General features: G+C 38.6%; 5 protein-coding genes across 11 annotated transcripts; 4 read left to right on the forward strand and 1 right to left on the reverse strand.

The window, feature by feature from the left end:
- Positions 1–90: 90 nt before the first annotated feature.
- On the forward strand, positions 91–6,106 carry LOC112201691 (DNA replication licensing factor MCM6). Of its 3 annotated transcripts, none has more exons than XM_024342602.2 (17): positions 91–406; positions 522–644; positions 750–912; positions 1,029–1,222; positions 1,322–1,517; positions 1,602–1,679; positions 2,140–2,369; positions 2,450–2,564; positions 3,588–3,662; positions 3,753–3,893; positions 4,101–4,304; positions 4,396–4,557; positions 4,639–4,694; positions 4,812–4,984; positions 5,068–5,193; positions 5,474–5,604; positions 5,725–6,106. In XM_024342602.2, the coding sequence occupies exons 1-17, from the start codon at positions 180–182 to the stop codon at positions 5,860–5,862; spliced, it is 2,532 nt and encodes an 843-aa protein (XP_024198370.1). In that variant the 5' UTR covers positions 91–179; the 3' UTR covers positions 5,863–6,106. The 3 variants fall into 3 exon arrangements, with proteins under 3 accessions (XP_024198370.1, XP_040375565.1, XP_040375566.1); XM_040519631.1 differs by having other exon boundaries at positions 5,071–5,193; XM_040519632.1 differs by having other exon boundaries at positions 4,812–4,963.
- Positions 6,107–9,275: 3,169 nt separating this feature from the next.
- On the forward strand, positions 9,276–10,890 carry LOC112164719 (plasma membrane-associated cation-binding protein 1). Its single transcript, XM_024301013.2, has 5 exons — positions 9,276–9,435; positions 9,604–9,746; positions 9,866–9,955; positions 10,057–10,141; positions 10,273–10,890. The coding sequence occupies exons 2-5, from the start codon at positions 9,633–9,635 to the stop codon at positions 10,626–10,628; spliced, it is 645 nt and encodes a 214-aa protein (XP_024156781.1). The 5' UTR covers positions 9,276–9,435; positions 9,604–9,632; the 3' UTR covers positions 10,629–10,890.
- A 670-nt stretch (positions 10,891–11,560) lies between these two features.
- LOC112164715 (transcription factor GTE1) lies at positions 11,561–15,616 on the forward strand. Of its 4 annotated transcripts, none has more exons than XM_024301009.2 (9): positions 11,561–11,712; positions 11,958–12,062; positions 12,294–12,491; positions 13,329–13,406; positions 13,798–14,013; positions 14,136–14,234; positions 14,398–14,456; positions 15,000–15,150; positions 15,275–15,616. In XM_024301009.2, the coding sequence occupies exons 2-9, from the start codon at positions 11,958–11,960 to the stop codon at positions 15,461–15,463; spliced, it is 1,095 nt and encodes a 364-aa protein (XP_024156777.1). In that variant the 5' UTR covers positions 11,561–11,712; the 3' UTR covers positions 15,464–15,616. The 4 variants fall into 4 exon arrangements, with proteins under 4 accessions (XP_024156777.1, XP_040362592.1, XP_024156776.1 ...); XM_024301008.2 differs by having other exon boundaries at positions 11,562–11,712; positions 11,952–12,062; XM_040506658.1 differs by lacking the exon at positions 13,329–13,406 and having other exon boundaries at positions 11,952–12,062.
- A 22-nt stretch (positions 15,617–15,638) lies between these two features.
- On the reverse strand, positions 15,639–18,403 carry LOC112164716 (methyltransferase N6AMT1). 2 transcript variants are annotated; one of them, XR_002922461.2, is made up of 4 exons: positions 17,855–18,403; positions 17,380–17,482; positions 16,374–17,274; positions 15,639–16,248 (listed from the first exon to the last, which is right to left on the reverse strand). XR_002922461.2 is itself a non-coding variant. In XM_024301010.2 (3 exons), the coding sequence occupies exon 3, from the start codon at positions 17,260–17,262 to the stop codon at positions 16,501–16,503; it is 762 nt and encodes a 253-aa protein (XP_024156778.1). In that variant the 5' UTR covers positions 17,263–17,274; positions 17,380–17,482; positions 17,855–18,403; the 3' UTR covers positions 16,347–16,500. The 2 variants fall into 2 exon arrangements, 1 of the variants encoding a protein (XP_024156778.1); XM_024301010.2 differs by lacking the exon at positions 15,639–16,248 and having other exon boundaries at positions 16,347–17,274.
- Positions 17,467–21,793, forward strand: LOC112203272 (pre-mRNA-splicing factor ATP-dependent RNA helicase DEAH7). Its single transcript, XM_040505740.1, has 3 exons — positions 17,467–17,529; positions 18,067–18,213; positions 18,389–21,793. The coding sequence occupies exons 1-3, from the start codon at positions 17,467–17,469 to the stop codon at positions 21,617–21,619; spliced, it is 3,441 nt and encodes a 1,146-aa protein (XP_040361674.1). The 3' UTR covers positions 21,620–21,793.
- Positions 21,794–27,223: the final 5,430 nt, after the last annotated feature.

The raw sequence follows: 27,223 nt of genomic DNA on the forward strand, positions 1-27,223 counted from the left end.
ACGATGTTGGCCCAATAGGACAGTACAAGGTGTTTTTGGCGGGAACGCGTTGGGGTCGGTCCTAATTTTGGCGCCATAAACCCCTGAAGGCGGCGACAGATAGAAGCAGCTTTAGAAAGAAAAAAAAAAAACCAGGAAGTGAGAGACTAGTCTGAGAGCGCGAAGAAGAAGAAGAAAAGATGGAAGCTTTCGGTGGATTCTTGGTGGACGAGAAGGCGGTTCGGGTCGAGAACATCTTCCTGGACTTCCTCAAAAGCTTCAGACTGGGCGGCGAAGGCGAGGTCTATTACGAGGCCGAGATCGAGGCCATGATCGCCAACGAGTCCACCACCATGTTCATCGACTTCTCTCACGTCATGCTCTTCAATAATCTTCTCCAGAAGGCCATTTCCGACGAGTTCTTGAGGTCCGGTCCTCTTTTTCCCTCTTTCGATTTCTCCAAAACCCTAACCCTAGCCCCGCTTTTGTCAAATTGGGAAATTGATTGCTGTTTTGGTTGATTTGGTTGGTTAATTGATTAGGTTTGAGCCATACTTGAAGAACGCGTGCAAGAGATTTGTGATGGAGCGGCGGTCCAACGCGATTCCGGATGATGTTAACAAGGACATCAATGTTGCCTTCTTCAATCTTCCAGCCTCCAAGAGGTGATGTCACTGTTTATATGATGTTGTTGCTTGTAAGAGTTTTGATTCATTTTCCAAACAGGAAGTATGAAATGTTTAATTTTTCTTGTTCTGAATTCGTTATAGGCTGAGGGAATTGACGACGGCAGAAATAGGGAAACTGGTGTCGGTGAAAGGAGTGGTGACTCGGACGAGTGAGGTCCGGCCCGAGCTTCTCCACGGGACTTTTAAGTGCTTGGAGTGTGGAGGTGTCATTAAGAATGTTGAACAGCAGTATAAGTACACTGAGGTGAGTGTACATTTAGTGATTCCATTAATTTTTTGGGCTTCATAATGTAGTTGAGATACTGTATGTTGATTATTATTGGATGATTCTGATATGTTGTTGTGATTGTGGGGTTAAAGCCGACAATTTGTGTCAATGCCACTTGCGCAAATAGAGCAAGGTGGGCATTACTTCGGCAAGAGAGCAAATTTGCGGATTGGCAGAGGGTACGGATGCAGGAGACTTCCAAGGAGATACCTGCGGGCTCCCTTCCCAGATCGCTGGATGTTATAATCCGCCATGAGATTGTTGAGAAGGCCAGGGCTGGTGACACGTAAGCCAAGCCAAACCCTTTACTTGTAGCAGTATCTTCTCTTCAACATACTAATTGTGTCTAAGCTACATATCTGCTCACTCCTACATGCACTTGCAGGGTCATATTTACCGGCACAGTGGTTGTGATACCAGACATATTGGCTTTGGCTGCCGCCGGAGAGAGATCAGAAGTTTCTCGCCAAGCTTCCCAGCGCAGTAATGGTGCGGCTGGGCATGAAGGAGTCAGGGGTCTTCGAGCATTGGGAGTGAGAGACCTCTCCTACCGCCTTGCCTTTATTGCGAATTCAGTTCAGGTCAGTCATTGAGTGCACTGTGTTTGCAATTCTGTATATTGAACTGCTGTTTTTCTCTGATATAATTTTTTTTCTTTCCTCCAGATTTCTGATGGTAGGCAGGATACTGACATACGGAATAGAAAGAAGGATGCTGACGATGATGATCACCAGCAGTTCACTGTTAGTTCTTTTGCTGCGCTCCTTCTTTCTTTTCAACTGCTAGGCTTCTCTTTAACGGAATACTAGCTTTCTGATTTTAAATATATAAGATCTATCCACTTGCACTTGAGTTTCTTTATCATAGAATCTCATTCTCAATTTATACAAGCATGCTCAAATTTTTATACCTTTCAAATTCTGTCTCAAGAGAAGAAATGATGAGAGATCAAAATGTCAAAGAAACTTGGAGATCATGCAATTACATACTTTAGCTTGCTTCCATATTTTATTTTATTTGCAGCATTCATAGTACATTTCATTATATATCTTCTCTTATCCATTGATCGTCACTTGCACTTGCTTCTTGTGTGGGTTTCATTGGAAGTCAGAATTTCACTGTGTTTGTTCTTTCTTGTCACATGTACTTGTATTTCTGGGGAAGACTCATTTTAGCCACTGTTTTGATTCATTAATTTGACAGGCAGAAGAGCAAGATGAAGTTCAAAGAATGAGGAATACACCTGATTTCTTCAATAAGATCGTTGATAGCATTGCCCCAACTGTATTTGGCCACCAAGATATCAAGCGAGCAATCCTACTTATGCTCCTGGGTGGTGTCCACAAGTTTACTCATGAAGGTATCAACTTGAGAGGAGATATCAATGTTTGTATAGTAGGGGACCCCAGTTGTGCAAAATCGCAGTTCCTCAAGTATGCTCCTTCTACTTACCATTTCAGTTTCTGTAGTTTACATCACACCCCATGATTTAATGCTACTCTATCAATTGCAGGTATGCTGCTGGAATAGTTCCAAGATCTGTTTACACATCAGGGAAATCCTCCTCTGCTGCTGGTTTAACTGCAACTGTGGCCAAAGAACCAGAAACTGGGGAATTTTGTATTGAGGTATCACTTAAATACATTATGCATCTTAACCATGATAGATGGCTCCTACATTAGATTATTACTACTGAAAATTCTAGTTTTTCTTTCCTTATCTTTTTGCTATATGGAGTTGATATGTTGAGATCAAGAAAGAGGTCTTAGATATGACCTGAAGTGAATTATTAAGTTTATGCATAAACCTCCATAGTTTATTTCATTGTCATGTGATATTGTGTTTCAGATAAGCATAGTTTGAAAAAGTTAGCTCATAAACCAAAGTTTTTCTACATTGCAGTCATCTGACATTAGTGCTTGTTATATAAACTTAACTAGAAATAAAATTCTTTTAAAACAAGACCTCTGAGATGCCCATTTCCAGGTTGTCAAGTTATTTCAACTTCAAGCAGCATGGGATCTTCATTATGTTCCATCCCATATGTCAAAACATAGTGGCGATGCTTGTTGTCAAACTCATCAACTCCATCATCTTGTTTTCAGGCTAAACTGTTTGCTTTTAGTTATTGTCACAACTTAGGAATTGCAATATGGTTTTATTGCAAGTCAATTGTCATTAAAAATGTACCTAAAGATGCAGTATAGCCTATTTAGTGCAAACATTTTCATCTTAGTTTCATGTAAGTTATGTATATGCTTGTGAATGTAAATAACACACATGGTTTTTGGGTTCAAACTCCAATTAGAAGGGAAACAAGGGAAAATCAGTTAAACAGAAGACTTGGTGCTTAGATGTGCTAATTTAGAAGTCAGGATATGCCTAAGAGGACTGACATTATTATTTAATGCATAAAAGTGGAAGCACAAGTTACAGATATGCTTGTGTATGCTAGTTTTGTTGATGCAATAATGTTTTGATCCATGCACAATCTGAAGTGCATGGGGTGTGATTTAAAAAAAAAAAATCGAGATTTACATTTGAGAAGCAGATGTTTGACAAGGCATAAATGAGGAGATGCTTTCCATTTGGTAATCTCATAGCACCTCTGTTATAAAATTGCTGATATATCACATTTGATCTTATTTCAGGCTGGAGCATTAATGCTCGCCGACAATGGCATTTGTTGCATTGATGAATTTGACAAGATGGACGTTAGGGATCAGGTATCTTCTAAAGGGTTTTATATGCCCCTAAGACTGAACATGTTTTGCATACAGGAACTATCAATATCTGACTTATAAATGTACTCCAAGGTTGCAATTCATGAGGCAATGGAACAGCAAACAATAAGCATTACAAAAGCAGGAATACAGGCAACACTGAATGCTCGAACATCAATTCTTGCTGCTGCGAACCCCACAGGGGGCCGTTATGATAAATCTAAACCCCTCAAGGTATTTATGTTCTTGCAACTAAAAGGCTAGTAGCTGTTTTAAGAAGTGCTGGCCAGTTTTGCATGGGTGATATACCAAGGGGACAATCACTTTTAGAATGGGAGTGCTTATTCCTTGATAGAGATGATGTCCTAGTCAGTTACAGTACTATAATTTATAGATCTTGCAGCTTTTGAGTATGGACTAATCACTTCTATGTTTTTCCAGTATAACGTGGCTCTTCCTCCTCCTATTTTGTCAAGGTTTGATCTGGTATATGTCATGATCGATGACCCAGATGATCAAACTGATTACCACATAGCCCACCATATTGTAAGAGTACATCAAAAACGGGAAGAGGCGCTTAGTCCTACATTCACTACTGCACAGCTGAAGCGGTATATTGCATATGCCAAAACTCTCAAACCAAAGGTCTGCTACCTACCCTCGCACTATCACGACCTCTTTCAAAAAGCTTATTGCTTTCAGGTTTGTTTTAACAGAGCATAAATAAACTGTGCAGTTAAATTCAGATGCTAGAAAGCTGTTGGTGGACTCTTATGTTGCTCTCAGAAGAGGTGATACTGCTCCTGGTAGTAGAGTTGCTTATCGCATGACAGTTAGGCAACTAGAGGCATTAATCAGACTCTCAGAGGCCATTGCTCGAAGTTATTTAGAGATTCAGGTGCCAAGTTGATTTATTTTTATTCGGAACTAAGATTGATATACATGTTTCTCTTGGACTTAAAAAAGACTATTCTTACAGGTTAAGCCACACCATGTCCGTTTAGCAGTGAGATTGCTAAAAACCTCAATAATTAGGTACGAAAGCGCCGATGTTGAATATCCTCTGTCTCTCTCTCTCAGACACACACACACACACACACACACACACACACTTGTTTGTGGCCATAATGAGTGTTTTCTTCTGTAATCCAGTGTGGAGTCTAGTGAGATTGATCTATCAGAGTTTGAAGATTCTCGTGACAATGTTGAGGGCAATGACAATGACAATGGAAATAATGGTACTGATAACGGTGATGACGATGGAAATAATGGTACGGGTCCAGGTGATGATCAAACAACCAATGGCAGAGCTTCTGTGAATGGTGGTATGATTATAAGACCTTTATGTATGTATGGTTTCTTCAAACTGTCTTAACATGACTAAAGTATGTGGACTATGATGGTGCAGAAGGTGGGTCAGGTTCTGCAAACCAACAAGGAAAGAAGCTTATAATAAGTGATGAATATTTTCAGAGGGTTACCCAGGCCCTTATCATGCGTCTGAGACAGCACGAAGAAGATGTTAGACAAAGCGGTAAGCCATATGCTCTGTTTATTATTTTCATATAGCTTTATATAATTATGAATTGTAAGTGAGTCTGCTATTAGAATGTTCTTTCCAGTTACAAAGGCATTCCTACGTGTCTTATAATACTCTTGTTTTTTTTTTTTTACTTGCAATGATTCATACTCCGAAGCCCCGATTTCTACCTAAATCACCAAGTTGTATACTTCTATCGCAGAGGTGTTCATGAAGAAGAAGAGAATTTCATATTCATTTTCTTCAAAATATCTGAATATTCCTTGTTCTGCAGGGACAGGGCTGGCTGGAATGAGGCAGAGGGACTTGATTCAGTGGTATGTGAGTCAGCAGAACGAGAAAAATAATTACGATTTCGTGGAGGAAGCAGCTGCTGAAGTTTCTAAAATCAAAGCTATCATAGAGGTAATTTTACCGTTTTCTCACCAGAAAGAATATCATATGAGATGACGTAATTTTACCGTTTTCTCACCAGAAAGAATATCATATGAGATGGATATAATAGTAGTCAATCTTGTCATGCAGAGCTTAATAAGAAGAGAAGGGCATCTGATAGTCCTTGATGATGAGAGGCAAGCAGCAGAAGGTGAAGGAGCACCACAGCCACCAGTATCCAGAAATGACAGAATATTGGCTGTGGCTCCTAACTATGTCATTGATTGATGTGGTTATGCTATTCAGCAGCAAACCGCAAAATCATTCCATAAGTTCCAAAATCTGCTGAATGTATGTTGGTTCTCCATTCTGCGCAAGGTTCGGCTTTTTCGTGTCATGGGAAAATCTGTTGCAGAAAGAGATGCGCCCGTAAATTCATTAGAGATGAAAAGTTGGTAGTGTCATTAGAACATTGCTAGTCTCACCCAAGTTACCAGTGAAGAACTTATTTATGATTAGCTTGACTGTGCAATACATGTGTTAATGTTCCTTTAAGCCATTGGTGCACTATTCACTGAAAATGAAGCCTAAGAAGACAGAAACGTCTTGTATCGAGATGCTTGCTGAGGTTGGAAAGCACCTGGAAGTTGGATAATGGATGAGAGATTAGGCATCAAAACAAAACGCGACATTAATTAACATGTCTCAAGGCTAATTACTTTCGTTTTCTGAGTGACATAGATAGAGTACTTGATAATTATGCTAATGTCATTTTCAGTAGAGTTTTGCACTCAAACGCTACCGTACGTCAGGCTTGTGTTTCTTGAATGTTTTGATAATATGTTATGCTAGCTGAAACAATTGACCAAGACCACTTGATTTATATGATCCTCATCCCAATTCATATTTTGATGAACTTCTGTGGGTACTTACTAGTACCTGATCTGCACTCTTTGAAACTTTCTTGATCATTACCTCTGATGGTGAATTGGTCCAAATTCCCATTTCCAGACAAATATCTAAGGACACTTGGAAATATTTCTTATTTTGGATAATTGGATATGTATGAGTACTCTCATCCTTACTTTGCCAATTGGGAGGGTATTCTTGTAACTCAAGTATCGCAAATTTTATTCACTAATTATATTTTTTTTTATGTATAAATATATTTAATTAGATTACTATGACATAACACCCTTCTCCTTAAAGGAGAATACTAAAACCCCACCAAACTTAATGATACCTCATAAACAGTAGATATCAGGGTATTTAGTTTGATTACACTCAACAATTATTGGTTGGTTTGGTTTGATTCTTATAAAGAATTGACAGCTGTTTGATTGGTTTTGAAAGCCAATCTATTAAAGATTCAATTTAGAGTTTTAGTACATTTAGATTATATTAGAGTACCATTATTAAAGGCATCAAACATAGTGCTAACAGTTGTGTAAGTTTGATCAATCATTGATTAGCTTTCATTTAGCAATTCTATCATAAGAACCAATTACTTTTGGCTACTATATTGGCACTGTGTTCATACTTTTCCCCTTATTCGTCCCAAGAGAAGAATGAATGTTTGTATAATTCCTTGATATTAGCATTCATGGCTGTTATAATCCTTTTTTTTTTTTTTGGTTACAAGGAGGGCTAGAAGCCCGAAAAACAAACTAAGCAAGAATAAGTCTCGGTCTCAGAAGACCCTTTTGATATTAGCATTCATGGCTGTTATAATCCTTTCACTTCATCATTGTTTGAAGTCAATACTCAATAGCTTGATTCTAGAGGAAACCAGAAAACAGAAATGGTAAACATAAACTATTTATAGTACATAAATCAATTTATCATAATTAGCACAATAATATTCAATTAATCACTTCTAGTGATGAGGTTGCTTGAGATTGCTCACCAGCCTTTTCTTATATTAATTAGGAAAGACTGGATTGGGCTTGTTCACAGATTATTTCCATTTATCAAATTACATTAATTTAAGCTGCGGGTAGATTTTCACCATGACATCTTTAAAAAAAAAATAACCAAAAGAAAAAAAAAAGAGTAGAAGAAGAAAATGAAGGCCATCTGTTTGACCAGGCCCTCCATTTCATCTTAATCCCTTTCCTAGTCTTAATCCACTCTTGGATTGATCTTGACCATTCTTGATTAGGAGGATTAATTCTTATTTGCATCTTAAAGCTAAAGTGATGATGTCTGCAACTGGATGTTGGAGAATTTTACAACAGTCAAGTTTCAACTGTGTTAAGGGAACTGTTGCAGCAAAAAATCTGACTTGTTAAATAAAAATACCCTCTACACCTTCAAAGATATTCTCACCTATGGATACTGACCTTATAATTAATATAATATCAGAGATGTAAAGCAAACCCAGTTGTCAAACTAATGAATGATTCAATGTAGCTCTTATATGTTATATATATTCTAAAATCTCTGTTCTTCAACTTGCTGCATTAGTTTACCTGCAGATTCAAACAAATATGCAGCTGTTCTCTTTGCACAATCAACCGGATCAATATTATGATTCATGTGTTAGATGTCATCTACCACACATTCACTTGGGAAAAAAGATCTAATATATATGCTATCACCCTTTATATATGGTACCAAATTGAATTCCCAATATATAAATACAGCTCCATTTGCTTAATACTTATAAACCTGTCAAGTACCCTACCATAAAACTAACCCAAGTTTCTTGTCTTCCACTCCTTGTATTAGCCCCAGCACAGAAATATAAGCAAAGCCCCCCATGTGGGTGCAAGCTAGGCTATCCAGCTAGCCATCTATGTACATATGCATTTTGAATGCAGACAATACATGGGTTTTTTCTCTTGATTCATTATGACCCTTTGTGACTGACTGTACATACATTACACATTAAAACAATAAAACATTCAAACAAAGAGTAACATGGCATTTTGTCCTTCTCATGGGGTCATGGTTTTAGAAAACTACGGCACATATCACATACACTATGTGAGTAGTACATGTATCGTTTCACTAAAATATAAGTTTTGAAATAAAAATTTAGATCGGTAAGAATTTATAGATTATAATTAGTATGTTTAACTAAAAAGAAACAAACATGTGACTACATTTGAGTTGAATAATCCACCGCTAGCGGTCTCATTTATATGTGTACAAAAACTCACCTATAAAATCTCTCAATGACAGATTGACGGCGTGATTTGTTGGTAACAGCAAAGCCACGTGGGAAGGGAGAAGCTTGTGAAGTTCGGGAAAGGTTGGAGAAGCCAAAGAAAGAGAAAGAATTGCATATGCGTTGGAATTTAATTTTCCAGATCACATCAACAATACAAATTGGCAAACCCAATTGCCGTTAAGGGCCCAGATTAATATTATCATACTCTTCCTCATTGGGTGATTGCCAGCTGTCACCTTCTTCCAAAGGGTCTACCTGTCAAATCCCCCTTTTACCCCTGAGATTCCTGATTAATTTACACCCACATGCCACTGACTACCCTGGCCTTGAATCATGCAGGCAAGAGCCAAACCAGAAACCTAGCCACATTGGAATTTTAGTTGGGACTGTTATGCCCCTAAAGTTATCCCCCTGATGAGGACAGTAAGGTCCTTTTGTGCAAAGGGAGGTTGGGTGGCATCAACGGATAACTAGGTATTTTGGTAATTAAGGTGGAGTTGTAGGGGTTTTTGAATTTGGAGTATGTCTATATGTTGAAGCCACAGTCCAAAGCTTTTTATTGTGGCTTTGTTTTGGAGGGACAGTTGGCTGCTACAGAAACATATTGAGGCAGACTTTGATAGTTCTGATTGCACTCATCAACAAACAGGCAGAAAGATCAGAAGGAGAAAGAGACATACAACTGAGTAAGTAAAGATTAGGCATGATCTTCTTAATAGGGTTCTGAGTCTCTTAGCTTAATTCATCAAGCTCAAGTATATATGTGTTTTTGGGTTCTGTGAAATATTACAAAATTTTCATGATCAACTTTTCATGTATATATAAGATTTTGCCTTTGTTTGGATGGTTCTCAGGGGTATTCGAGTTTGAGAAGAATTCAAAGATGGGTTACTGGAAAACAAAGGTGCTTCCCACAATCAAGAAGGTGTTTGAGAACAAGGGCAGTATCAAAAAGGCTGAAGCTGCTGAAGCTTGCAAGACCTTTGATGAGTCGAAGGTTTGTGACTCTTTTTTGTTTGTTTTTAATATCAGAATATTTTGGTTTCATCAAATAGATATTTATTTCCATGTGAATGAATTATATATATACACTGAACTATATCTGTGTGGTTGCAGGAGAGTTATGCCAAGGAGTTTGAAGAGAAGAAGGCTGAGTATCAAGTAAAAGTAGTTGAATTATATGAAGCTTCCTCTGCTGAAATCAAGGTCAGATACATAAAAACCCCTTCAAGAAAATTAATTAAAAGATTGAATTAACCAAAATTATTAAACTTATTAACATGTTAAATTACTGTCACCTTAAACAGACTTTGATTAAGGAGCGGAAGCTGGCTGCGTTGAAGAAGTACTCTGCTGCAGTCCACAAGTTCCTTGAAGAGCTTGCCAAGATAGGTACATATATGTACTCAATCATAAATATTTATATTTTTCATGTTCATGTACTTTTTAATTTGGGATGAATTTTTGTAATTCTCGAGTGTAATATATACTGAATTGGTTATATGAATATATGGATGTAACAGACTTTCCAGGATCGAAACCAGTCTCAGAAGCATCATCAAAGTATGGACCGGCCTACGTCTCAGGTCCAGTCTTCTTTGTGTTTGAGAAGGTCTCAACGTATATTGTGACAGAAGAGAAGGTAGCGGAGCCAACGCCACCAGAACCAACACCAGCTAAAGTCGAAGAGGAAACAAGTTCCAGAAAAGAAAAGGAGATAGTGATCGAAGAAGAGAAGAAGGAAGAGGTTGTAGAGGTGAAGAAAGAAGAAGAGGTGGTGGTGGTGGAGGAGAAGAAGGAAGAGCCTGAAGCATCATGTGGTGAGGAAAAGCCTAAGGAGGAGGAAGCTGCTCCTGCTGCTGAACCAGCAAAGCCTTGAGGATCATTTGAAAATCAAGGACATGATGAAGTAGTACCCCAATTGTTTGTGAAAAAGTTTAATTTGGAGATTTGTTATTCTTTAAAATACTTGTAATCTATTTGGGAATATTTGTTCTTGATGAGTTTCCAAAAGCTGTGTTTCAGTTTATATTCATGTGTCTCTTTGTATGTATTGGTCAATCAATCAGATGATATCTCTGTGAATTATTACTATGTAACACTTTTTACAGTGCTGCAAGGGAATGAAGTACTGTTTGTTATTTATGTGTTCATTAATTCCTTCTCCCCTGTTTGTTCTCTGATGTCTCCTGTGGCTTGAATCCTTACAATCTTATTTGGTTGGATCTTTGTTGTGTGGGCTATCATGTCACATTGTCACTATATGTCAGTGTTTTATCCATTTAATACATGTCCTACCATCTATTAATGCCATACCTAGCTATAGCATTTTGATTGAAGATAATTTGTCGCTCCCTTAAAGCTCTCTTCTTCATCGTATTTGATAAATTGTTGCTTGACATATGATTGGTAGTAAAAACAATAGACTGGTGGAGTAAATATAAACAAAATATTAACCATTTCCTATAGGCATTCGTCATGTACACTATCTAACATTAATTGTCCAAATGATATAATAACGGATGATTCAATTCATAACAACCGAAACTAACCACCATACCTAAAACTTTAATTTTTTTCGAATCACAAACTGTCACTAACCAACCTTTCTGATTTAACCGAATAATCCGTACTAAATGATCTATGCCACCACAATACTTACAAAAGTAACAATAGATTTACACCTCTACCAATGAAAATGATTTGAATTCCAAAGAAAAAATGTTTCCACTTTAGGAATTTCTTTTCTTTCTGAAGAGAATAGAAACCGATGTTTGGGCCTAAAGTATGGTTGGGGAAGCCCAATGACCCAGTAACGAACACAAAAAGTATAAATACAAGCCCGAAACTCAGAGACTCGGGTTTCTAAAGTGACCCGATTCACAAAGCTAGGCATTTGAGCTCTTCTTCTTCTTCTTCTTCAGCTCATCTCTGAGACTCACTATGCATCTCAGTCCCTACAGGTACACCCATTACATCTATCTATGTATCGATATGCTAGCGAACAGCCAATGTTGCAATTCTAGGGCTCAATTACTTTTCCTGTTAAAAAAAAGTTCATATCTTTTTCATTACATTGATGCAAAAGCAAAGGGGTTTAGGGTTTTACCATAGCCCTTCGATTTTCGGTTGCTTCGTTTTCATGTTCTGATTCATTTGCGTCAAAATTCACTGATCTTTCTCATGAATTTGACTTCTTTAGTTGCAGATGGAGCCAATGAGTTCATCAAACCCAGATTCTAGAAGCGTTGGTGCGGCTGAAGTGGAGGGTTTTCGGGATTCTGTCAATGAAATTTCAGCAAAAGTTAATACGGTGAGTTTTATGCCCAGAAATTGGAAACTGATATGATGCTGCTTTTGTTATCTAATCTGATTGGTGTTGCATGCTGTGCAACTCCAATGGGTTTTCGCATTGATTACAGCTACTGTCGCTTTTTTTTTTTTGTCAGCTATTATCTCTATTTAAACAGTTGTCTTTATGATTTATTCTTCAATTATATGGTTTTGCATTTCTTGGATTGATTAGTTTGTAGTGGATTTGCAGCTTGAGAAAAGAGTGAATGAGGTCGAGCACTATTACTTGAGGAAAGGCAGTCTGCAACCAACCACTTCGAGGGAGAAAGACAGGGATAAACATTTTAACACCATTAAGAAGCAGCAACAAGATGCAGCACGTAGGGAAGCCGCTGCTGCAAAGAGAATGCGAGATCTGTTGAATAAGTTTTCCGCAATCTTCAAACAGGTACGCACTAACCTCATGGTATAGGTCACTGGCAATGGATGCACGTACTTGGGTATCTAATGATGAAGATATTTGCTTTACATGCCAGGGTTCTCTTAACGTAAATGATTGTTTTGTAACGTAAATGAGTGTTTTATATGTTTGTTAATTATGCTTGCTCTTGATAATATTGTTGAATATTTTGATTTTAAAAATCAACATCTAAAGTTATTTCCTAGAGAAGGGGGAAACTGAGATGATGAAGTGCTGGGAACAAACTCATATATGGATGGTGAAATTAAAATGCTATATGCTGTTATCAAGTTTGAAGGATAATGCCAATTTTTGGATGTTCATGTCAATTTCTTATTCCAAGGAATAAAAGCAGCTGTTTATATATTTCTTAAAGCTATAGACTGTAATAAGTTGATATTATTACATAATATCATGGTTGATATTCTGCAATCAGTTGTTCATGTTTATCTCTACAATCACAAGCTAAACAGGACAATGTTGATTGTCACTTTTAGATTATCTCTTAGGTGGATATTAAGTTTCACAAAAAGCAGAGCCAAGGAGCTTATATAATGATGAAATTTTCTCTTGCTGCTAGAAAACTGAGTTCCTTCATATAATGGTTTTATTTTTTTAATTTTTTATATCTAATATTACTACTGCTGCATCTATCGGTGAGGGTTACAAACTACACATGCCAGTAGACTTTATCTGTTTTCATGGTTACTTTGTATAAGACTTTGCTTTATTTCTTCGATTTGAAGCTTTGCTGCTTCAAAAGTGATGAAAGTATTTGTCCTTGGTTAATCACTAGTTAATATAGCTCTGCTGGGCATTTTGCAGATCACTCAGCACAAGTGGTCGTGGCCCTTTATGTCGCCTGTAGATGTTGAAAGTCTGGGATTGCATGACTATTATCAAGTAAAGCTTCTTTCTTCGGAGTTTTGTAAATACTAACCCTTATGGTCTTCTTGCTTAAATAAAAGACCAAGTCTTTTTATCTGTTTCCACTATTTGGTCGTTATTGCATTGCTGTGAATGTATAATATACCGACTAAAAAGTAGTCCTCGTGAGAGTATTAGAAATGAAATATAATAAAAACTTTCATCTACAACTACAACTTCAATTGACATATATCTAATTGTAGCAGTCTTTTTTCTGTTGGTAGCAGTCTTTCCTTATTGCTCAGTGAATTTCTATTCTAATTTTTTTCTTCTTCCTATATTCTAATAATATTAATAATAATAAATTTTTTTTTATATATATTCTGTTTGATGGTATACCTAACTTGTTTTCAGTGTCTTACATTAGGTTATTGAGAAGCCCATGGACCTTGGTACGGTACAAAGTAAAATGGAAACTGGTGGGTATAAGAGTGTTAGAGAGATATATGCTGATGTGAGGTTGGTATTCAAGAACGCAATCAAATACAATGATGACAAAGATGATGTCCACGTGATGGCCCAAACACTGTTGGAAAAATTAGAAGAAAAGTGGCTACAACTCTTGCCTAAAGTTGTTGAAGAGGTAAATTGCTTGGTCAATATGAGTATCTTATGAGGGCTTCCTGGATATTGTTACCATAACCTGTTAGAGAATTCATTAGTGATTTTCATTATACTCTTTAACTCTGACCTATGTCTTTACAGGAGAAAAGACAAGCAGATGAGGAAGCACAGGCACAGGTAGACATGAAACACGCTGAGGAGGTTGCTTATGCCAGCATGGCCAAGGATCTAAGCAGCGAGGTATGTGAAACTTTAAACTCCTTATGTTTTCTCTTTGTTTTAGTTCTAGTAGGCATCATTTATTGACATGCAGAAATCCAATAAATAATTTTAATTATTCTGAGTAATAAATTTTGTACACATTTTTTGATCTGATTCTTTTTTTCGTTTAAATTATTTTCAGCTTTTTGAGATTGATAAGTATTTGAAAGATCTCAAAAAAGTGGTGGTTCAGAAGTGCAGGTTTGTTCATTGTTTTTTTTTATATTTTATTTTTAATTTTTTTTTATATCATGGATAATATATACTTGTAAAAATATTGTAATCATAGATAAATAAAAGGATAGCATTTGAGACTGGGATGGTATTGGTGGGGATATCAGAAGCTTATTTTATTTTCCCTTCAATTGTTTTATTTTAGGTTATTATAATTGAGGTTGATAGTGTTAACTACTGTAGTTGGACAGTTCAGACTTCTGAGTACAAAAACACAGAGAAGTAGAGAACTAGTGTTTATGAAAGTTTTATTACGCTGTTAAATGTTTCTTTTCATAGCATGCTCATTTGCATTCATCCTCTTACTAAAGTTGGGTCACTGGGGTCTCATGTATTACAAAATTGCATCGATTGATGAGTGCCAAACTGGGATTTGTGACTTTATTTCTTGGGTCTTGAACTATGAATGGGCATCACTGAATGCAGCATTTTTCTTGCAGCAGCATGTGCATGGCCTGTATTTGCTACATTTATTGATTGGTTTGGTCTTTTGACTGTGAATATATGTAGAAAAATGTCTTTTGATGATAAAAGACGACTTGGGACAGCTCTTACACAGTTATCTCCTGAAGATCTCAGCAAGGCTTTGGATATAGTTGCTCAGGATAATCCCGAGTTCCAAGCAACTGCGCAAGAGGTGGATCTTGACATTGATACTCAGGTAATTATTATCTTAACTGTTTGGCTATGTTATGATTTGGCAATTGTTTAAAGGGATTGTTTTAGTGCTATATCAGTCATCTGATTGAAGTTTATTCTTTGTTTTCATTCTTTCCTCTACACAGAGCGACTACACATTATGGAGGTTAAAGGTTTTTGTCAAGGATGCATTAAAAGTTAAGGCCCAAGTTGCTGCACAAATTCCTGAAGCCATGGGTGGCAACAAAGTTGCAACCTCCAAAAGAAATAGGGAGCCCTCTGATGCTGTTGCCAAGCCTGCCGTTAAACGAACTAAAAAAATCTCCACTATGTAATATAATCTTGCTTGCATGTCAGGTGACTTCATTTACAAGAAAAATTAGAATGTAAATATGTGCAGGTTTTGACATTAATTCTGTACATCTCCCTAATGGAAGAGCCATGGATCCATTCGTGTCTAGATATATAATATACGTAATCAAACTTCTCATTTTGTGTAAAGATCATATACAATCAGACTACTTTTCTTTTGCTATCTTTTGTGAGAGGAAACCCACCTGCTAATGGGGCAGACAGCCAGACGGCAGCTTTCACAGGCACCCCATAGGTTGTTAAGTTACGTTATCATTTACAAGGTCTAGTAATTTCGGCTGAGCAATCCATGATCCACCAAACTTGAAGAATTGCACATGCCTCAAGTCTTAACAAATTTGTTTCAATTTCTTACCAGCACGACTTCAAGCATCAGAAAATAATCATCTCGTGTATGCCAATTTCATTGGTGATGATACTAGTGGGTGAAATGAGGTCGCTGCTTTGAATCCAGCAGGTTAGTATTACAACAAAACTGAGTAGAATGACTCCAATCTCAACAATAAAACGAACACTGAGCTTGAGTCAAACTGATGAGTGACATGTAGAGTGGCATCAGCAACTGAATCTTAGTTTTTTCCATTGCTACTAAAGTGGAAAATGATTCTTACAGTAAAGAAGCAGCTAAAAAGAAGTTCTAGGGTCCATCTCTCAAGAGTTGCATACACATTGAACTCTTTACAGGAGTGACTCAGAGGCTTTGATTTAGGCAGTTGAAACCGTCAACCTCAAGCAAAGGAACACAAATCTACAAATTACACAAATGATCACATTCCATAAGATATTTAAAGAAAAGATTCTAATCAATATATTCAACCAAAAAGCAATAGGGACCTTGGCCTCTAGTTAAAAAACCAAGCATAAATTGCATACCTAATATTTCTTTTGAAATCTCACATAAGCAGACGGTTCTACAAGTTTACACCAATCAGAGAAGAAGAGGAACTATTATCAAACATGTAAACACCAGAAAACTTTTTGTTTTAACCTTGTCTATTCATCAGCTACTGTTGCTGTTATTGCCTCTCAAAAATGGCATTCTAGGAAATTGAGAGAGCAAAGACTCCATGACCCTTGACGGAACTGTTTTGTTTTCTGCCATCTCCTTCTCTTCTAATTGAGAATCAAAATCCCGCCAGAACTTGATGATCTGGAGACTTTCTTCGTCTGTCAATCTCTGGACAAGGATTCTGGAAGCATAGCCCTTCTCTCTCATTTGAAGGCATATCTCTGATGGATTGTTTTCTGAAAGTGTGACCATATACAACCAGCCTTTCTCTGACAAAAGATTATCGGCAACAGGCAGTATCTTATCAATCACAGCACGACCATTCTCTCCGCCAGCCCAAGCAGATGCAATCCCTTCACGACCCACTTCATCTTCAGGAGTAGGCACATAAGGCGGGTTCACAACTATTACATCAACTAATCCTGCCAGACGCGTCTCAAGTCCTGATGCAATGTTAGTGTTTATCAATTCTGCATGAACCCCGTGTGCTTCAAGTGTCTCCTGAGTCACTCTCACAGCATGGGGGTTGATATCAGTTGCAATATAGTGCCCCTCCTTGCCAAGAATAAGAGCTAGAGAAGTAATAACATAGCCACTACCACAGCCCAGTTCCAGGCACAATTTTGGTTGATGCCGTAACAGGTTTGCTTGATCAGCCAAAAGAGCATCTACTAAAGCAAATGAATCATCGCACGGTTCATAAACCTCGCGATGTGAGCTGACAAGACGGATTTGGGCAGTTCTGGGGGACATCTTGTATAGGACCTAGCATAACCAAGTATCCAGTAAGATATGAGAGACATAAATACTGATGCTAACACCATAACCAAAATCACCGAGAGTATGATTATAATTCTGAAACCATTTTACCTGCCCATCACTCCATTGCTTGCCTTGGCTCGTAGTTCGGACCGAAAGTGAAGATTCTCTAATGGTTTCCAGCTCTTTATAGCTTAAATGGCCATATTGTATACTAGAAGATGCAAAACTGAAAAAATTAGCTTCTATCTTGAAACAAATGTGGGTTATGCAATCCTATTGGAACACCCTAATAACAATTTCACTCACAGAAACTAGAAACTGATTCCTACTCACTCAGAATCTGATAATCACAATACAAGCAAAAAATCAAATCTTCAATAAGTGAAGGGGAAAATTATTCAAGAAAATCTAAGATAACAAAATGGGTATTCCAGAATTGATGATTTAACATAACAATGGAGCTTGAAACTAAATCAAAACACAACACGATGATCTAGTTTTTTATATAAGCAAATTACATCAATACAAGCATAAGCAGACACCTTTAATACAAAAAGTAAAGAAATTGATCAAAATTTCGTACCTTAAACAATCAATTCAAGAAGAAAAAACCGATTCCTCCCCTTTTTTTTTTTTTCTGTTCGCAGTCTCCTCCTTGCTCTGAAACTCTTTTTAGGGCTTCAGTTCACCTGAAAGCGGGAACTTTGTTAGTCATCAGCTGGATGGGCCTGTGTTTTCTCCACATTGGGCCGATCCGGCCCACTCAAGGCCCAAAAACAGAAATTATAAAATTAGAAAAATCCCTATTTATTCGCAGACGGCAAGAGTCATGATCGCGTTGAACGAGCGATTTGGGCGTTCGTAAAATCTTCAGTTCTCCTATCAATTTCAGACCAACCCACCGATTCTCAGCTTCAGTTTTCCGATCAATTCCAGACCCAGGTTTGCTCTGCTTGCGTTGGCTTTTTTTTTTTTTTTCCCTTGTTTCCTCAATCTGTTCAATTTCCAATTGAAATAGGGATTTAGGGTTTGTATATATAAAAACCAATACTTGGTTGCCATAACTGTGTATTCATTCTATTGTTTTGAATCTATGGTGAAATCGGAACTCGAGAAGAGCGGAGGAGGTGGAGGATTACATGTTCGTGGGACGGAGAGAGTTGTTTTCAGGCCGCCGGAGAAGAAGAAATTAGGGTTTGATGGAGGTGTCAGGAGATATAAGGGTAGGTATGATGATGGGGATGGTGGTGAAAGAAGAGATTACAGAGATGGTGGTGGTCGTAGTAGGAGTAGGGTGAGAGGAAGATATGAGGAAGATGGATATGGTGGAGATTATGGAAGAAAGAAGAGTAGATATGAAGGTTCGAAGAGGGGAGCTCAATCTGTTGCTTCTGCCTGGGATTGTATCTCTTACTCTCCGGTTCAGATACGGGCTTCTGGACAGCCAGTCAAGTCTTCGGGCTCGGGACGTGGTGGGAGTTCTCATCAGCTTGATAGTACGCTAGGAGAAGAGGGTGATTCGGTTAGATATGAGATTGATGAGAGCATGCGTTTAGAGATGGAATATGATTGTGACCGTGCGTGGTATGATAGAGAAGAAGGAAGCACAGCGGTTGATACGAGTCATAGTTCGTCTTTGTTTTATGGGGATGATGCTTTTTGTCGAAAGAAGGAAACGGAGTTGGCGAAGAGACTGGTTCGGAGAGATGGAACTAAGATGAGCCTTGCTCAGAGCAAAAGGTTGTCTCAGCACAGTGCGGATAATGCTCAGTGGGAGGATCGTCAGCTACTGCGATCTGGTGCTGTTAGAGGTACTGAGGTGCAGAGTGAGATTGATGATGAAGATGAGAACAAAGTTATGCTTCTTGTTCATGATACAAGGCCTCCTTTCCTGGATGGGAGAGTTGTTTTTACCGAGCAAGCGGAGCCAGTTATGCCAGTAAAGGATCCCACGTCTGATATGGCCATAATTTCACGCAAAGGGTCTGCTCTAGTTAGGGAAATCCATCAAAAGCAAAGTTCGAATAAATCACGTCAACGTTTTTGGGAGCTTGCAGGTTCCAAACTTGGTGATATTCTTGGTGTTGAGAAAACAGCAGAGCATATTGATGCAGATACTGCTGTAGTAGGTAAACACGGTGAAGTTGATTTCAAAGAAGATGCAAAGTTTGCTCAGCATATGAAGAATGGGGAGGCTGTGAGTGAATTCACAAAGTCAAAAACCATTTCCGAACAACGCCAGTATCTGCCTATATATTCTGTGAGGGATGAGTTACTGCAGAAAATTCGAGAAAATCAGGTTATTATAGTTGTTGGAGAAACTGGTTCTGGAAAGACAACTCAACTGACACAATATCTGCATGAAGATGGTTACACTGTGAACGGTATAGTCGGTTGCACCCAGCCAAGACGTGTGGCAGCCATGAGTGTTGCTAAAAGAGTTAGTGAAGAGATGGAGACTGAGCTTGGTGAGAAAGTTGGCTATGCTATTCGTTTTGAGGATGTGACGGGGCCAAAAACTGTAATAAAGTACATGACTGATGGAGTACTTATGTGTGAAACACTTAGAGATTCTGACCTTGACAAGTACCGTGTAGTTGTAATGGATGAAGCCCATGAGAGGTCACTATATACAGATGTGCTGTTTGGGATCTTGAAAAAAGTCGTCGCCCAGCGTCGTGATTTTAAGCTCATTGTGACATCTGCTACTCTTAATGCTCAGAAATTTGCAGATTTCTTTGGAGGTGCACCTATTTTTCCCATTCCTGGAAGAACATTTCCTGTACATAAGAAGTACTTGGATACCCCATGTGAAGATTATGTTGAAGCTGCAGTGACACAGGCCATGAAAATTCACATTGGCAGCCCTCCAGGTGATATCCTCATCTTCATGACTGGCCAAGAGGAGATTGAAGCAGCCTGTTATTCTCTTGCAGAGCGAATGGAACAACTTATCTCCTCCTCAAAGAAAGGGATGTCAAAACTCTTGATACTCCCTATGTATTCACAGCTGCCAGCTGACTTGCAAGCAAAGATATTCCAAAGGTCTAAAGATGGGGCTCGTAAATGCATTATAGCAACAAATATTGCTGAGACATCTTTGACCGTAGATGGTATATTTTATGTCATTGACACTGGCTATGGTAAAATGAAAGTTTACAACCCTAGGATGGGTATGGATGCTCTTCAAGTATTTCCTAGTAGTCGTGCTGCTGCTGACCAACGTGCTGGGCGTGCTGGTAGAACTGGGCCTGGAACATGTTATCGGCTGTACACAGAGAGTGCCTACCTAAATGAAATGCTTGCCAGTCCTGTACCAGAGATCCAGAGGACGAACCTTGGCTACGTGGTCTTGTTGCTCAAGTCTCTGAAGGTTGATAACTTGCTTGATTTTGATTTCATGGACCCACCTCCCCAGGAAAATATTCTCAATTCTATGTACCAGCTGTGGGTCTTGGGAGCTCTCGACAATGTGGGAGGTTTGACTGCCTTAGGCTGGAGAATGGTGGAGTTCCCATTGGACCCTCCACTTGCTAAGATGTTGTTGATGGGTGAAGAGCTAGGATGCGTAGATGAAATTTTGACAATTGTATCCATGCTTTCAGTGCCATCAGTATTCTTTAGGCCCAAAGATAGGGCAGAGGAGAGCGATGCTGCTCGGGAAAAATTTTCAGTCCCGGAGTCCGATCACCTGACATTCTATAATGTTTATCAACAGTGGAAACAACATCAGTATCGGGGGGACTGGTGCAGTGACCATTTTTTGCATGTTAAGGGGTTACAAAAGGCTAGAGAGGTTAGGTCCCAGCTGCTAGAGATTCTGAAGACGTTGAAAATTCCACTGACATCTTGTTGGCCTGATACTGACGTTGTGAGAAAAGCTATTTGCTCTGCATACTTTCAAAATGCTGCAAAGTTTAAGGGTGTGGGGGAGTATGTTAATTGCCGGACTGGGATGCCATGCCATTTACACCCGAGTAGTGCTCTTTATGGTATGGGCTGCACCCCTGAGTATGTGGTTTATCATGAACAGATTCTGACAACAAAGGAGTACATGCAGTGTGTAACAGCAGTGGAGCCGCAGTGGTTGGCTGATTGGGGACCCATGTTCTTTTCTGTAAAGGAGTCGGATACATCAGTGTTGCAGAATAAGAAGAGACGGCAGGAAGAAAAAACAGCTATGGAGGAGGAAATGGACAATCTGAGAAAGGCTCAAGCACGGGCAGAGGCAGAAAGCAAGCAGAGGGAGAGGGAAAAGAGGTATAAACAGCAGCAGCAGCAAGTCTCATTGGCGGGTTTGCACCAGGGTTCTTCTACATATCTGAGGCCCAAGAAACTTGGCTTGTAAATGTACTTATTAGTTATTGGATCCTGATTTAAAAGCACAAGTTGTAAATAGTCGGGAAAAAAAAAATTTCTTTATTTGCCATTGAAATCTTCCTTTGCCTATTCAATTTGTGGAAATAACAGATTTCACCCTGGAAAATGGGTGAATAAGCAAATACTAGTTTTGTGTGTGTAAGATTGATCTTATTTTATTCTGTTTTTATCAAGCTTTTAGGAAAAGCGCCTCAAGAATTGTGAATTTGTGTTCATGGATGGAGAAGATGGCTGGGGACTTCAAGATTGGGATGTTCAATGGCACAATCTATGGTAGTTTGATGCTTATATTTCTATCAGATAACTAAAGTCAGCATAGCAAGGTAGACGCTATTCTTTACGAGTATTTGTTTTTTCTTGGTCCTTAATTAGATGTCTTTTTTAATAATAAAAAAAAGGACAAATTTCACAAATGATCACTTAATTATGACTCATTCGACACTTTGGTCACTGAAGTTTCAAATATATCACTTTGGTCACTCAATTATTACACTGTCAATCACTTAAGTCACTAAAGTGTCGAATGAGTCATAGTTGAGTGATCATTTGTGAAATTCTCTCTAAAAAAAGAACAGAATTGTTATGCTGGTGCTTATGAAAACTAATGCATATATGATCTGTAATATTAAAACTTCAGCTTGTGTAGCTTGTGTAGGAGGTTCATGTATTCACAATTTAAGTTTTAATGTTAGCAGATAATGAATATAAAAATCACATTCAAAGGTAGTTAGGAAAACTTAACCAAAATATAAATTTGTTATTTATACGGAAAATCTTGGTTCAAGGGAAAGAGGGTTTGATAGTCGTACGTGGTAGATCAAAGGCCGAGAATCACAATCACATGTACTAAAGAATTAAGAGCAAGTACTAAGCGCTGCAAACCTGGACTCCGTGTAAATTTTGTTGTGTCTCAGCCTAGGAAATCAATTTTAAAAGCACCTCTGCGCCAAGAAGAAAGATAAGAGTCCTTGCCGCAATCCTCGTTCAGGTAGAACTCTTCCACGCGTTTCCCCATTTAAAACAAACTCATAAGACACGTTTCGAACAAAACCAAGTATCCAGCTTATCCAAACACCGCTGAAACCCAATTGCAACATATAACAATCAAAATATGAAATGAAAAGGAAGAGATGTTTGTGAGTGATGAATTTCCTCATATTGATTTAATGGTGTAAATGGGGTTATATATACAAGCCCTATACTACTACATTACACATCTTGATCTCCAAGTAAACTTGTTCTCCAAGTGTACTTGTCCTCCAAGTTTCCTTTTTCAACAAGATTATATGCAAGCAAACTTGTTCTACACAACATGACTCACAATTCAACACTCCCCCTCAAGTTGGGGCATAAATTTCATGAAGACCCAACTTGCCTAGTGAGTCATGAAGACCCAACTTGCCTAGTGAGTCATGAAACAACTTGCTAGATACAGTTTTGATAAGTATATCCGCTAATTGCTCCTCGGTTGGAACAAAAGGAAAGGAGATTAACTTTGCATCCAGCTTTTCCTTAATGAAGTGTCGATCAACTTCCACATGTTTCGTTTGGTCATGTTGTATAGGATTATGTGATATGTCAATAGCTGCTTTGTTATCACAGTGCAATTGCATTGCTGACTTAGGCTTAAAACCCAAATCTCGAAGTAATTTTCGTAGCCACAGAAGTTCACACACTCCATGTGCCATACCTCTATATTCAGCTTCAGCACTTGACCTTGCAACAACCTTTTGCTTCTTACTTCTCCAGGTAACAAGGTTTCCACCCACAAAGATGAAGTACCCAGATGTAGACTTCTTGTCTGTGATAGAACCGGCCCAACCTGCATCTGTATATCCACTAACATCGAGGTGCTGGCATTTAGAAAACATTAAACATTTTACTGGTGCTGACTTTAAGTACCTCAAGATTCTTATCACTGCCTCCATATGCCGTTCACTTGGATTATGCATAAACTGACTCACAACACTGACTGCATAAGCAACATCAGGTCTAGTGTGTGACAAATATATCAGGCGTCCCACTAACCTCTGGTATCTTGGTTTATCAGTTGGAACCTGATCAGGATATTCTGCTAGTTTGTGATTTTGCTTGATTGGAGTGTCAATTGGAGAACAAACCAACATACCTGTCTTTGCCAAGAGATCCAACACATACTTTCGCTGACATAAGAAGATGCCATCTCTCCCCCTAGCTACCTCAATCCCCAAGAAGTACTTCAAATCTCCCAAATTCTTCATCTCAAACTCAGAAGCCAACTTCTTCTGAAGACTTTCAATTTCTACCAAGTCATCCCCTATTATTATCATATCATCCACATATATAATAAGCATAGTTACCTTCCCCTTTTGGTGCTTTAAGTATAAGGTGTGGTCTGAATTGCTCTACTTGTATCCAAAGCATCTCATGGACTAAGTGAATCTGCCAAACCATGCCCGGGGTGATTGTTTAAGTCCATAGAGGGATTTTTTCAATCTGCAAACAACATCATCATGTGTATTTGATGCATATCCAGGAGGAAGACCCATGTATACTTCTTCAGTTAACTCCCCATGAAGGAAAGCATTTTTTACATCAAATTGATGAAGAGGCCAATTCAGATTAGCTGCAAGTGACAACAATACCCGAACAGTATTCATCTTGGCTACCGGAGTAAAAGTCTCATCATAGTCAATCCCATATGTTTGAGTGAACCCCTTAGCCACCAACATCGCCTTATACCTACTTACTGTGCCATCTGCATTATGTTTGACAGTGAAAATCCATCTGCACCCAACAATCTTTTTACCACGAGGAAGTGGTACAAGTTCTCAGGTGTGATTCTTTTCTAATGCCTCCATTTCTTCCTCCATTGCCTTGGCCCACTTTGGGTCTCCCAAAGCCTCCTGCACTTTGTTAGGAATAGATACAGAGGATATTTGATTCACAAATGATGCATAAGGTTTAGATAACCTATGGTGTGACACAAAGTTAGCTACTGGATATTTGGCTTTAGCAGTTATGGAATGTTCATACTTTTTTACTAGTTGACCACGGGTAGTCCTACTAGGTAACACATATGTAGAAGATACAGACTCTACAGGGTTACCAGGTGAAGATACTGGACATACCTGAGATGAAGCTTCTTGACCAGAAAGTTCAGCATTAGGGGGTGAAGTAGCAGATGAGGGGGAAGCTGGAATAGAGTCCTCTTCAGAAATCGACTGGTCGAGAATTTCCTTCGATTAGTCTAGTACACTTCTGCCCATTTCACCAGTTTCCACATTCGATTGGTCGATTCCCCCTATCAACTGGTCGATTTGGGAAATTTGACTAGTCAACTTCGGGATGTCAGTACTCTCTTCTTCTGCGTCTTTATTCATCTTCAACTTTCCACCAACAAACATCTCTTCAAAAAACTCATTCTCCCCTTGAAGAGTGGTGTTGTTGAGGGAGAAATAACACATATCTTCATAAAAAGATACGTCCATGGTGACATAGAACTTTTGTGTCAGTGGGTGATAACATTTATAGCCTTTTTATGAGAACCATAACCTACAAAGACGCATTTGAGAGCTAGGGCATCCAACTTTGACCTCTGATTTTTGGGTGTATGGACAAAGGCAACACAACCAAAGACATGAGCAGGAATATTATGAAAGGAAGGAATAGAGACATGGGTTTATAGGACTTCAAAGGGAATGCGCCCTTGAAGAACACTGGAAGGAAGACGATTAATAAGATGTGAGGCAGTCTGAACCACCTTACCCCAAAGATACTTGGGCATGTGAGCACCAAATAGCAATGCTCGTGCTATGTCTAGAAGATGACGATTTTTACGCTCAGACACACCATTTTGTTCAGGTGTTTGAGGACAAGTGGTTTGATGGATTATACCTTTTTCTTGGAAATATTCCTGAAAATCACGATTAATAAACTCCCCCCCATTATCAGAACGAAAATTTTTGATATGACCATTGAACTGTGTTTGAATCAATTTTTGAAAGGCTTGAAAAGAAGGAAACACAGCGTCCTTAGATTTAAGCAATGCTACCCATGATAATCGAGTGCAATCATCAATAAACAAGACAAAATAACGCATTCTAGAAACAGTGGGTTCTCTGGAAGGTCCCCACACATCGGAGTGAATAATCTCAAAAGGCATAGAACTTTTATTAGAAAGACTCAATGGGTAGTTGACTCTATGGCTTTTCGCCAAAACACAAGTTTCACAATGTAAGGACGACTCATCAATGCCAACAAATAAAGAGGGCATAGCTTTACACATTACACTGAATGAAGGATGCCCTAAGCGTCTATGCCATAACCAGACTTCATTAAGCTCTCTAGAAGTCAAAGTCAAAGCAACTGGGACATTCTTCCTTGGACTTTCCCCAGCATAAGCTTGATCCAGATGAAACAGTCTCCCCCTCATATACCTCTTGCCAATGACTTCCCTAGTCAGAAGATCCTGAAACACCACATACATGGGAAAAAAATGTCATAGAGCACAATGATTGAGTATTCAATTGGGGAACTGAGATTAAGTGGTGAGACAAGTCGGGTACATACAATACATCATGCAATACTAAGGTAGGTGTGACTCTTATAGACTCAATACCTAAGATAGGAAATGATTCACCATTGGCATTTGTAACATATGACACATTAGGTGTGGATAAGGTAATGCAATATTTCTTATCATAGGTCATATGATCTGAAGCACCAGAATCAATAATCCAAGTATCTGAACCTACAAAGTTAGAAATTTTTAAAGCCATACCAATCTTACCAGTATCTTTAGCAACCATTGAGACTGAGGGAAGGCCATCACTTCCTGTGGAATGATCTTGCCCAGCGACTCCAAAGTACTTTGAACTCTGAACAAGATGAACAACTGCCTTTCCTCTACCTCGAGGTTCAGTTGGTTTGGGTTTCTTGAAGTATCCAGCAGGGTACCCAACCAACTTATAACAAGTCTCCATGATGCGTCCAGTCAGTTTGCAATGTTGACATACAGACTTGCCTGGAGAAGAACCCTGAGTCATGGGATGTAATCCTGATTGTGGTGTACTAAAGCCAGGAGGTGGACCTTGAGCCTGAGGGGGCTTAGCTTTAATTGTTAGGCTGGAGATTTCAGAATGACACTACTACAGAAAATGAATCACACGACACCTCTCAGACGACGCCATACTGTTTTCCGTGGTGTGAATCATTTCTCATTATTGAGACGACGGTTGTAAAATTTCCGTCTTCTAATATGAATTCAACCAACGGGTGTTTTTCATGCTGAAATTATGCATTGCTTCAGAAGACGTTTATAAATGGAAGCGTGGTGTGAGGTTAAATTGTCATAGAGGCGGCAAGTTTCGCACCAATTGGCACAAGTTAAATTTCCTCAGCATATAGTGTTTATACGACGGTTACTTTAAAACTGTGGTGTGAATTGATAGATTTGCAAGCCAAAACATGTTCACTGGCATTCCCTCCATTGTCTTCCCCCCAAATTTATTTCCCTCTCAGCAGGCAATATGAGGAGGCAAAATTGAAAATTTTGAAGTGGCATTCAGACAACATATATGTGAAAAACCGT

The sequence above is a fragment of the Rosa chinensis genome, chromosome 5 (assembly GCF_002994745.2).
Source record: "Rosa chinensis cultivar Old Blush chromosome 5, RchiOBHm-V2, whole genome shotgun sequence".
NCBI lineage: Eukaryota > Viridiplantae > Streptophyta > Magnoliopsida > Rosales > Rosaceae > Rosa > Rosa chinensis.

What these genes read in the sequence shown, in the direction of transcription:
- LOC112164716 (XM_024301010.2), bottom strand. Translation starts at nt 17,262, where the DNA reads ATGTCCCCCAGAACTGCCCAAATCCGTCTTGTCAGCTCACATCGCGAG.
- LOC112203272 (XM_040505740.1), top strand. Translation starts at nt 17,467, where the DNA reads ATGGCCATATTGTATACTAGAAGATGCAAAACTGAAAAAATTAGCTTC. An exon ending in GCTTCTATCTTGAAACAAAT is followed by an intron (nt 17,530 to 18,066) that starts GTGGGTTATGCA and finishes TTATAAAATTAG; the next exon opens with AAAAATCCCTATTTATTCGC. An exon ending in CCGATCAATTCCAGACCCAG is followed by an intron (nt 18,214 to 18,388) that starts GTTTGCTCTGCT and finishes GAACTCGAGAAG; the next exon opens with AGCGGAGGAGGTGGAGGATT.
- LOC112164715 (XM_024301009.2), top strand. Translation starts at nt 11,958, where the DNA reads ATGGAGCCAATGAGTTCATCAAACCCAGATTCTAGAAGCGTTGGTGCG. An exon ending in TGCCTAAAGTTGTTGAAGAG is followed by an intron (nt 14,014 to 14,135) that starts GTAAATTGCTTG and finishes ATGTCTTTACAG; the next exon opens with GAGAAAAGACAAGCAGATGA. An exon ending in ATCTTGACATTGATACTCAG is followed by an intron (nt 15,151 to 15,274) that starts GTAATTATTATC and finishes TCCTCTACACAG; the next exon opens with AGCGACTACACATTATGGAG.
- LOC112201691 (XM_024342602.2), top strand. Translation starts at nt 180, where the DNA reads ATGGAAGCTTTCGGTGGATTCTTGGTGGACGAGAAGGCGGTTCGGGTC. An exon ending in GAAGTTATTTAGAGATTCAG is followed by an intron (nt 4,558 to 4,638) that starts GTGCCAAGTTGA and finishes CTATTCTTACAG; the next exon opens with GTTAAGCCACACCATGTCCG. An exon ending in CTAAAAACCTCAATAATTAG is followed by an intron (nt 4,695 to 4,811) that starts GTACGAAAGCGC and finishes TCTGTAATCCAG; the next exon opens with TGTGGAGTCTAGTGAGATTG.
- LOC112164719 (XM_024301013.2), top strand. Translation starts at nt 9,633, where the DNA reads ATGGGTTACTGGAAAACAAAGGTGCTTCCCACAATCAAGAAGGTGTTT. An exon ending in CTTCCTCTGCTGAAATCAAG is followed by an intron (nt 9,956 to 10,056) that starts GTCAGATACATA and finishes CACCTTAAACAG; the next exon opens with ACTTTGATTAAGGAGCGGAA. An exon ending in TGAAGAGCTTGCCAAGATAG is followed by an intron (nt 10,142 to 10,272) that starts GTACATATATGT and finishes TGGATGTAACAG; the next exon opens with ACTTTCCAGGATCGAAACCA.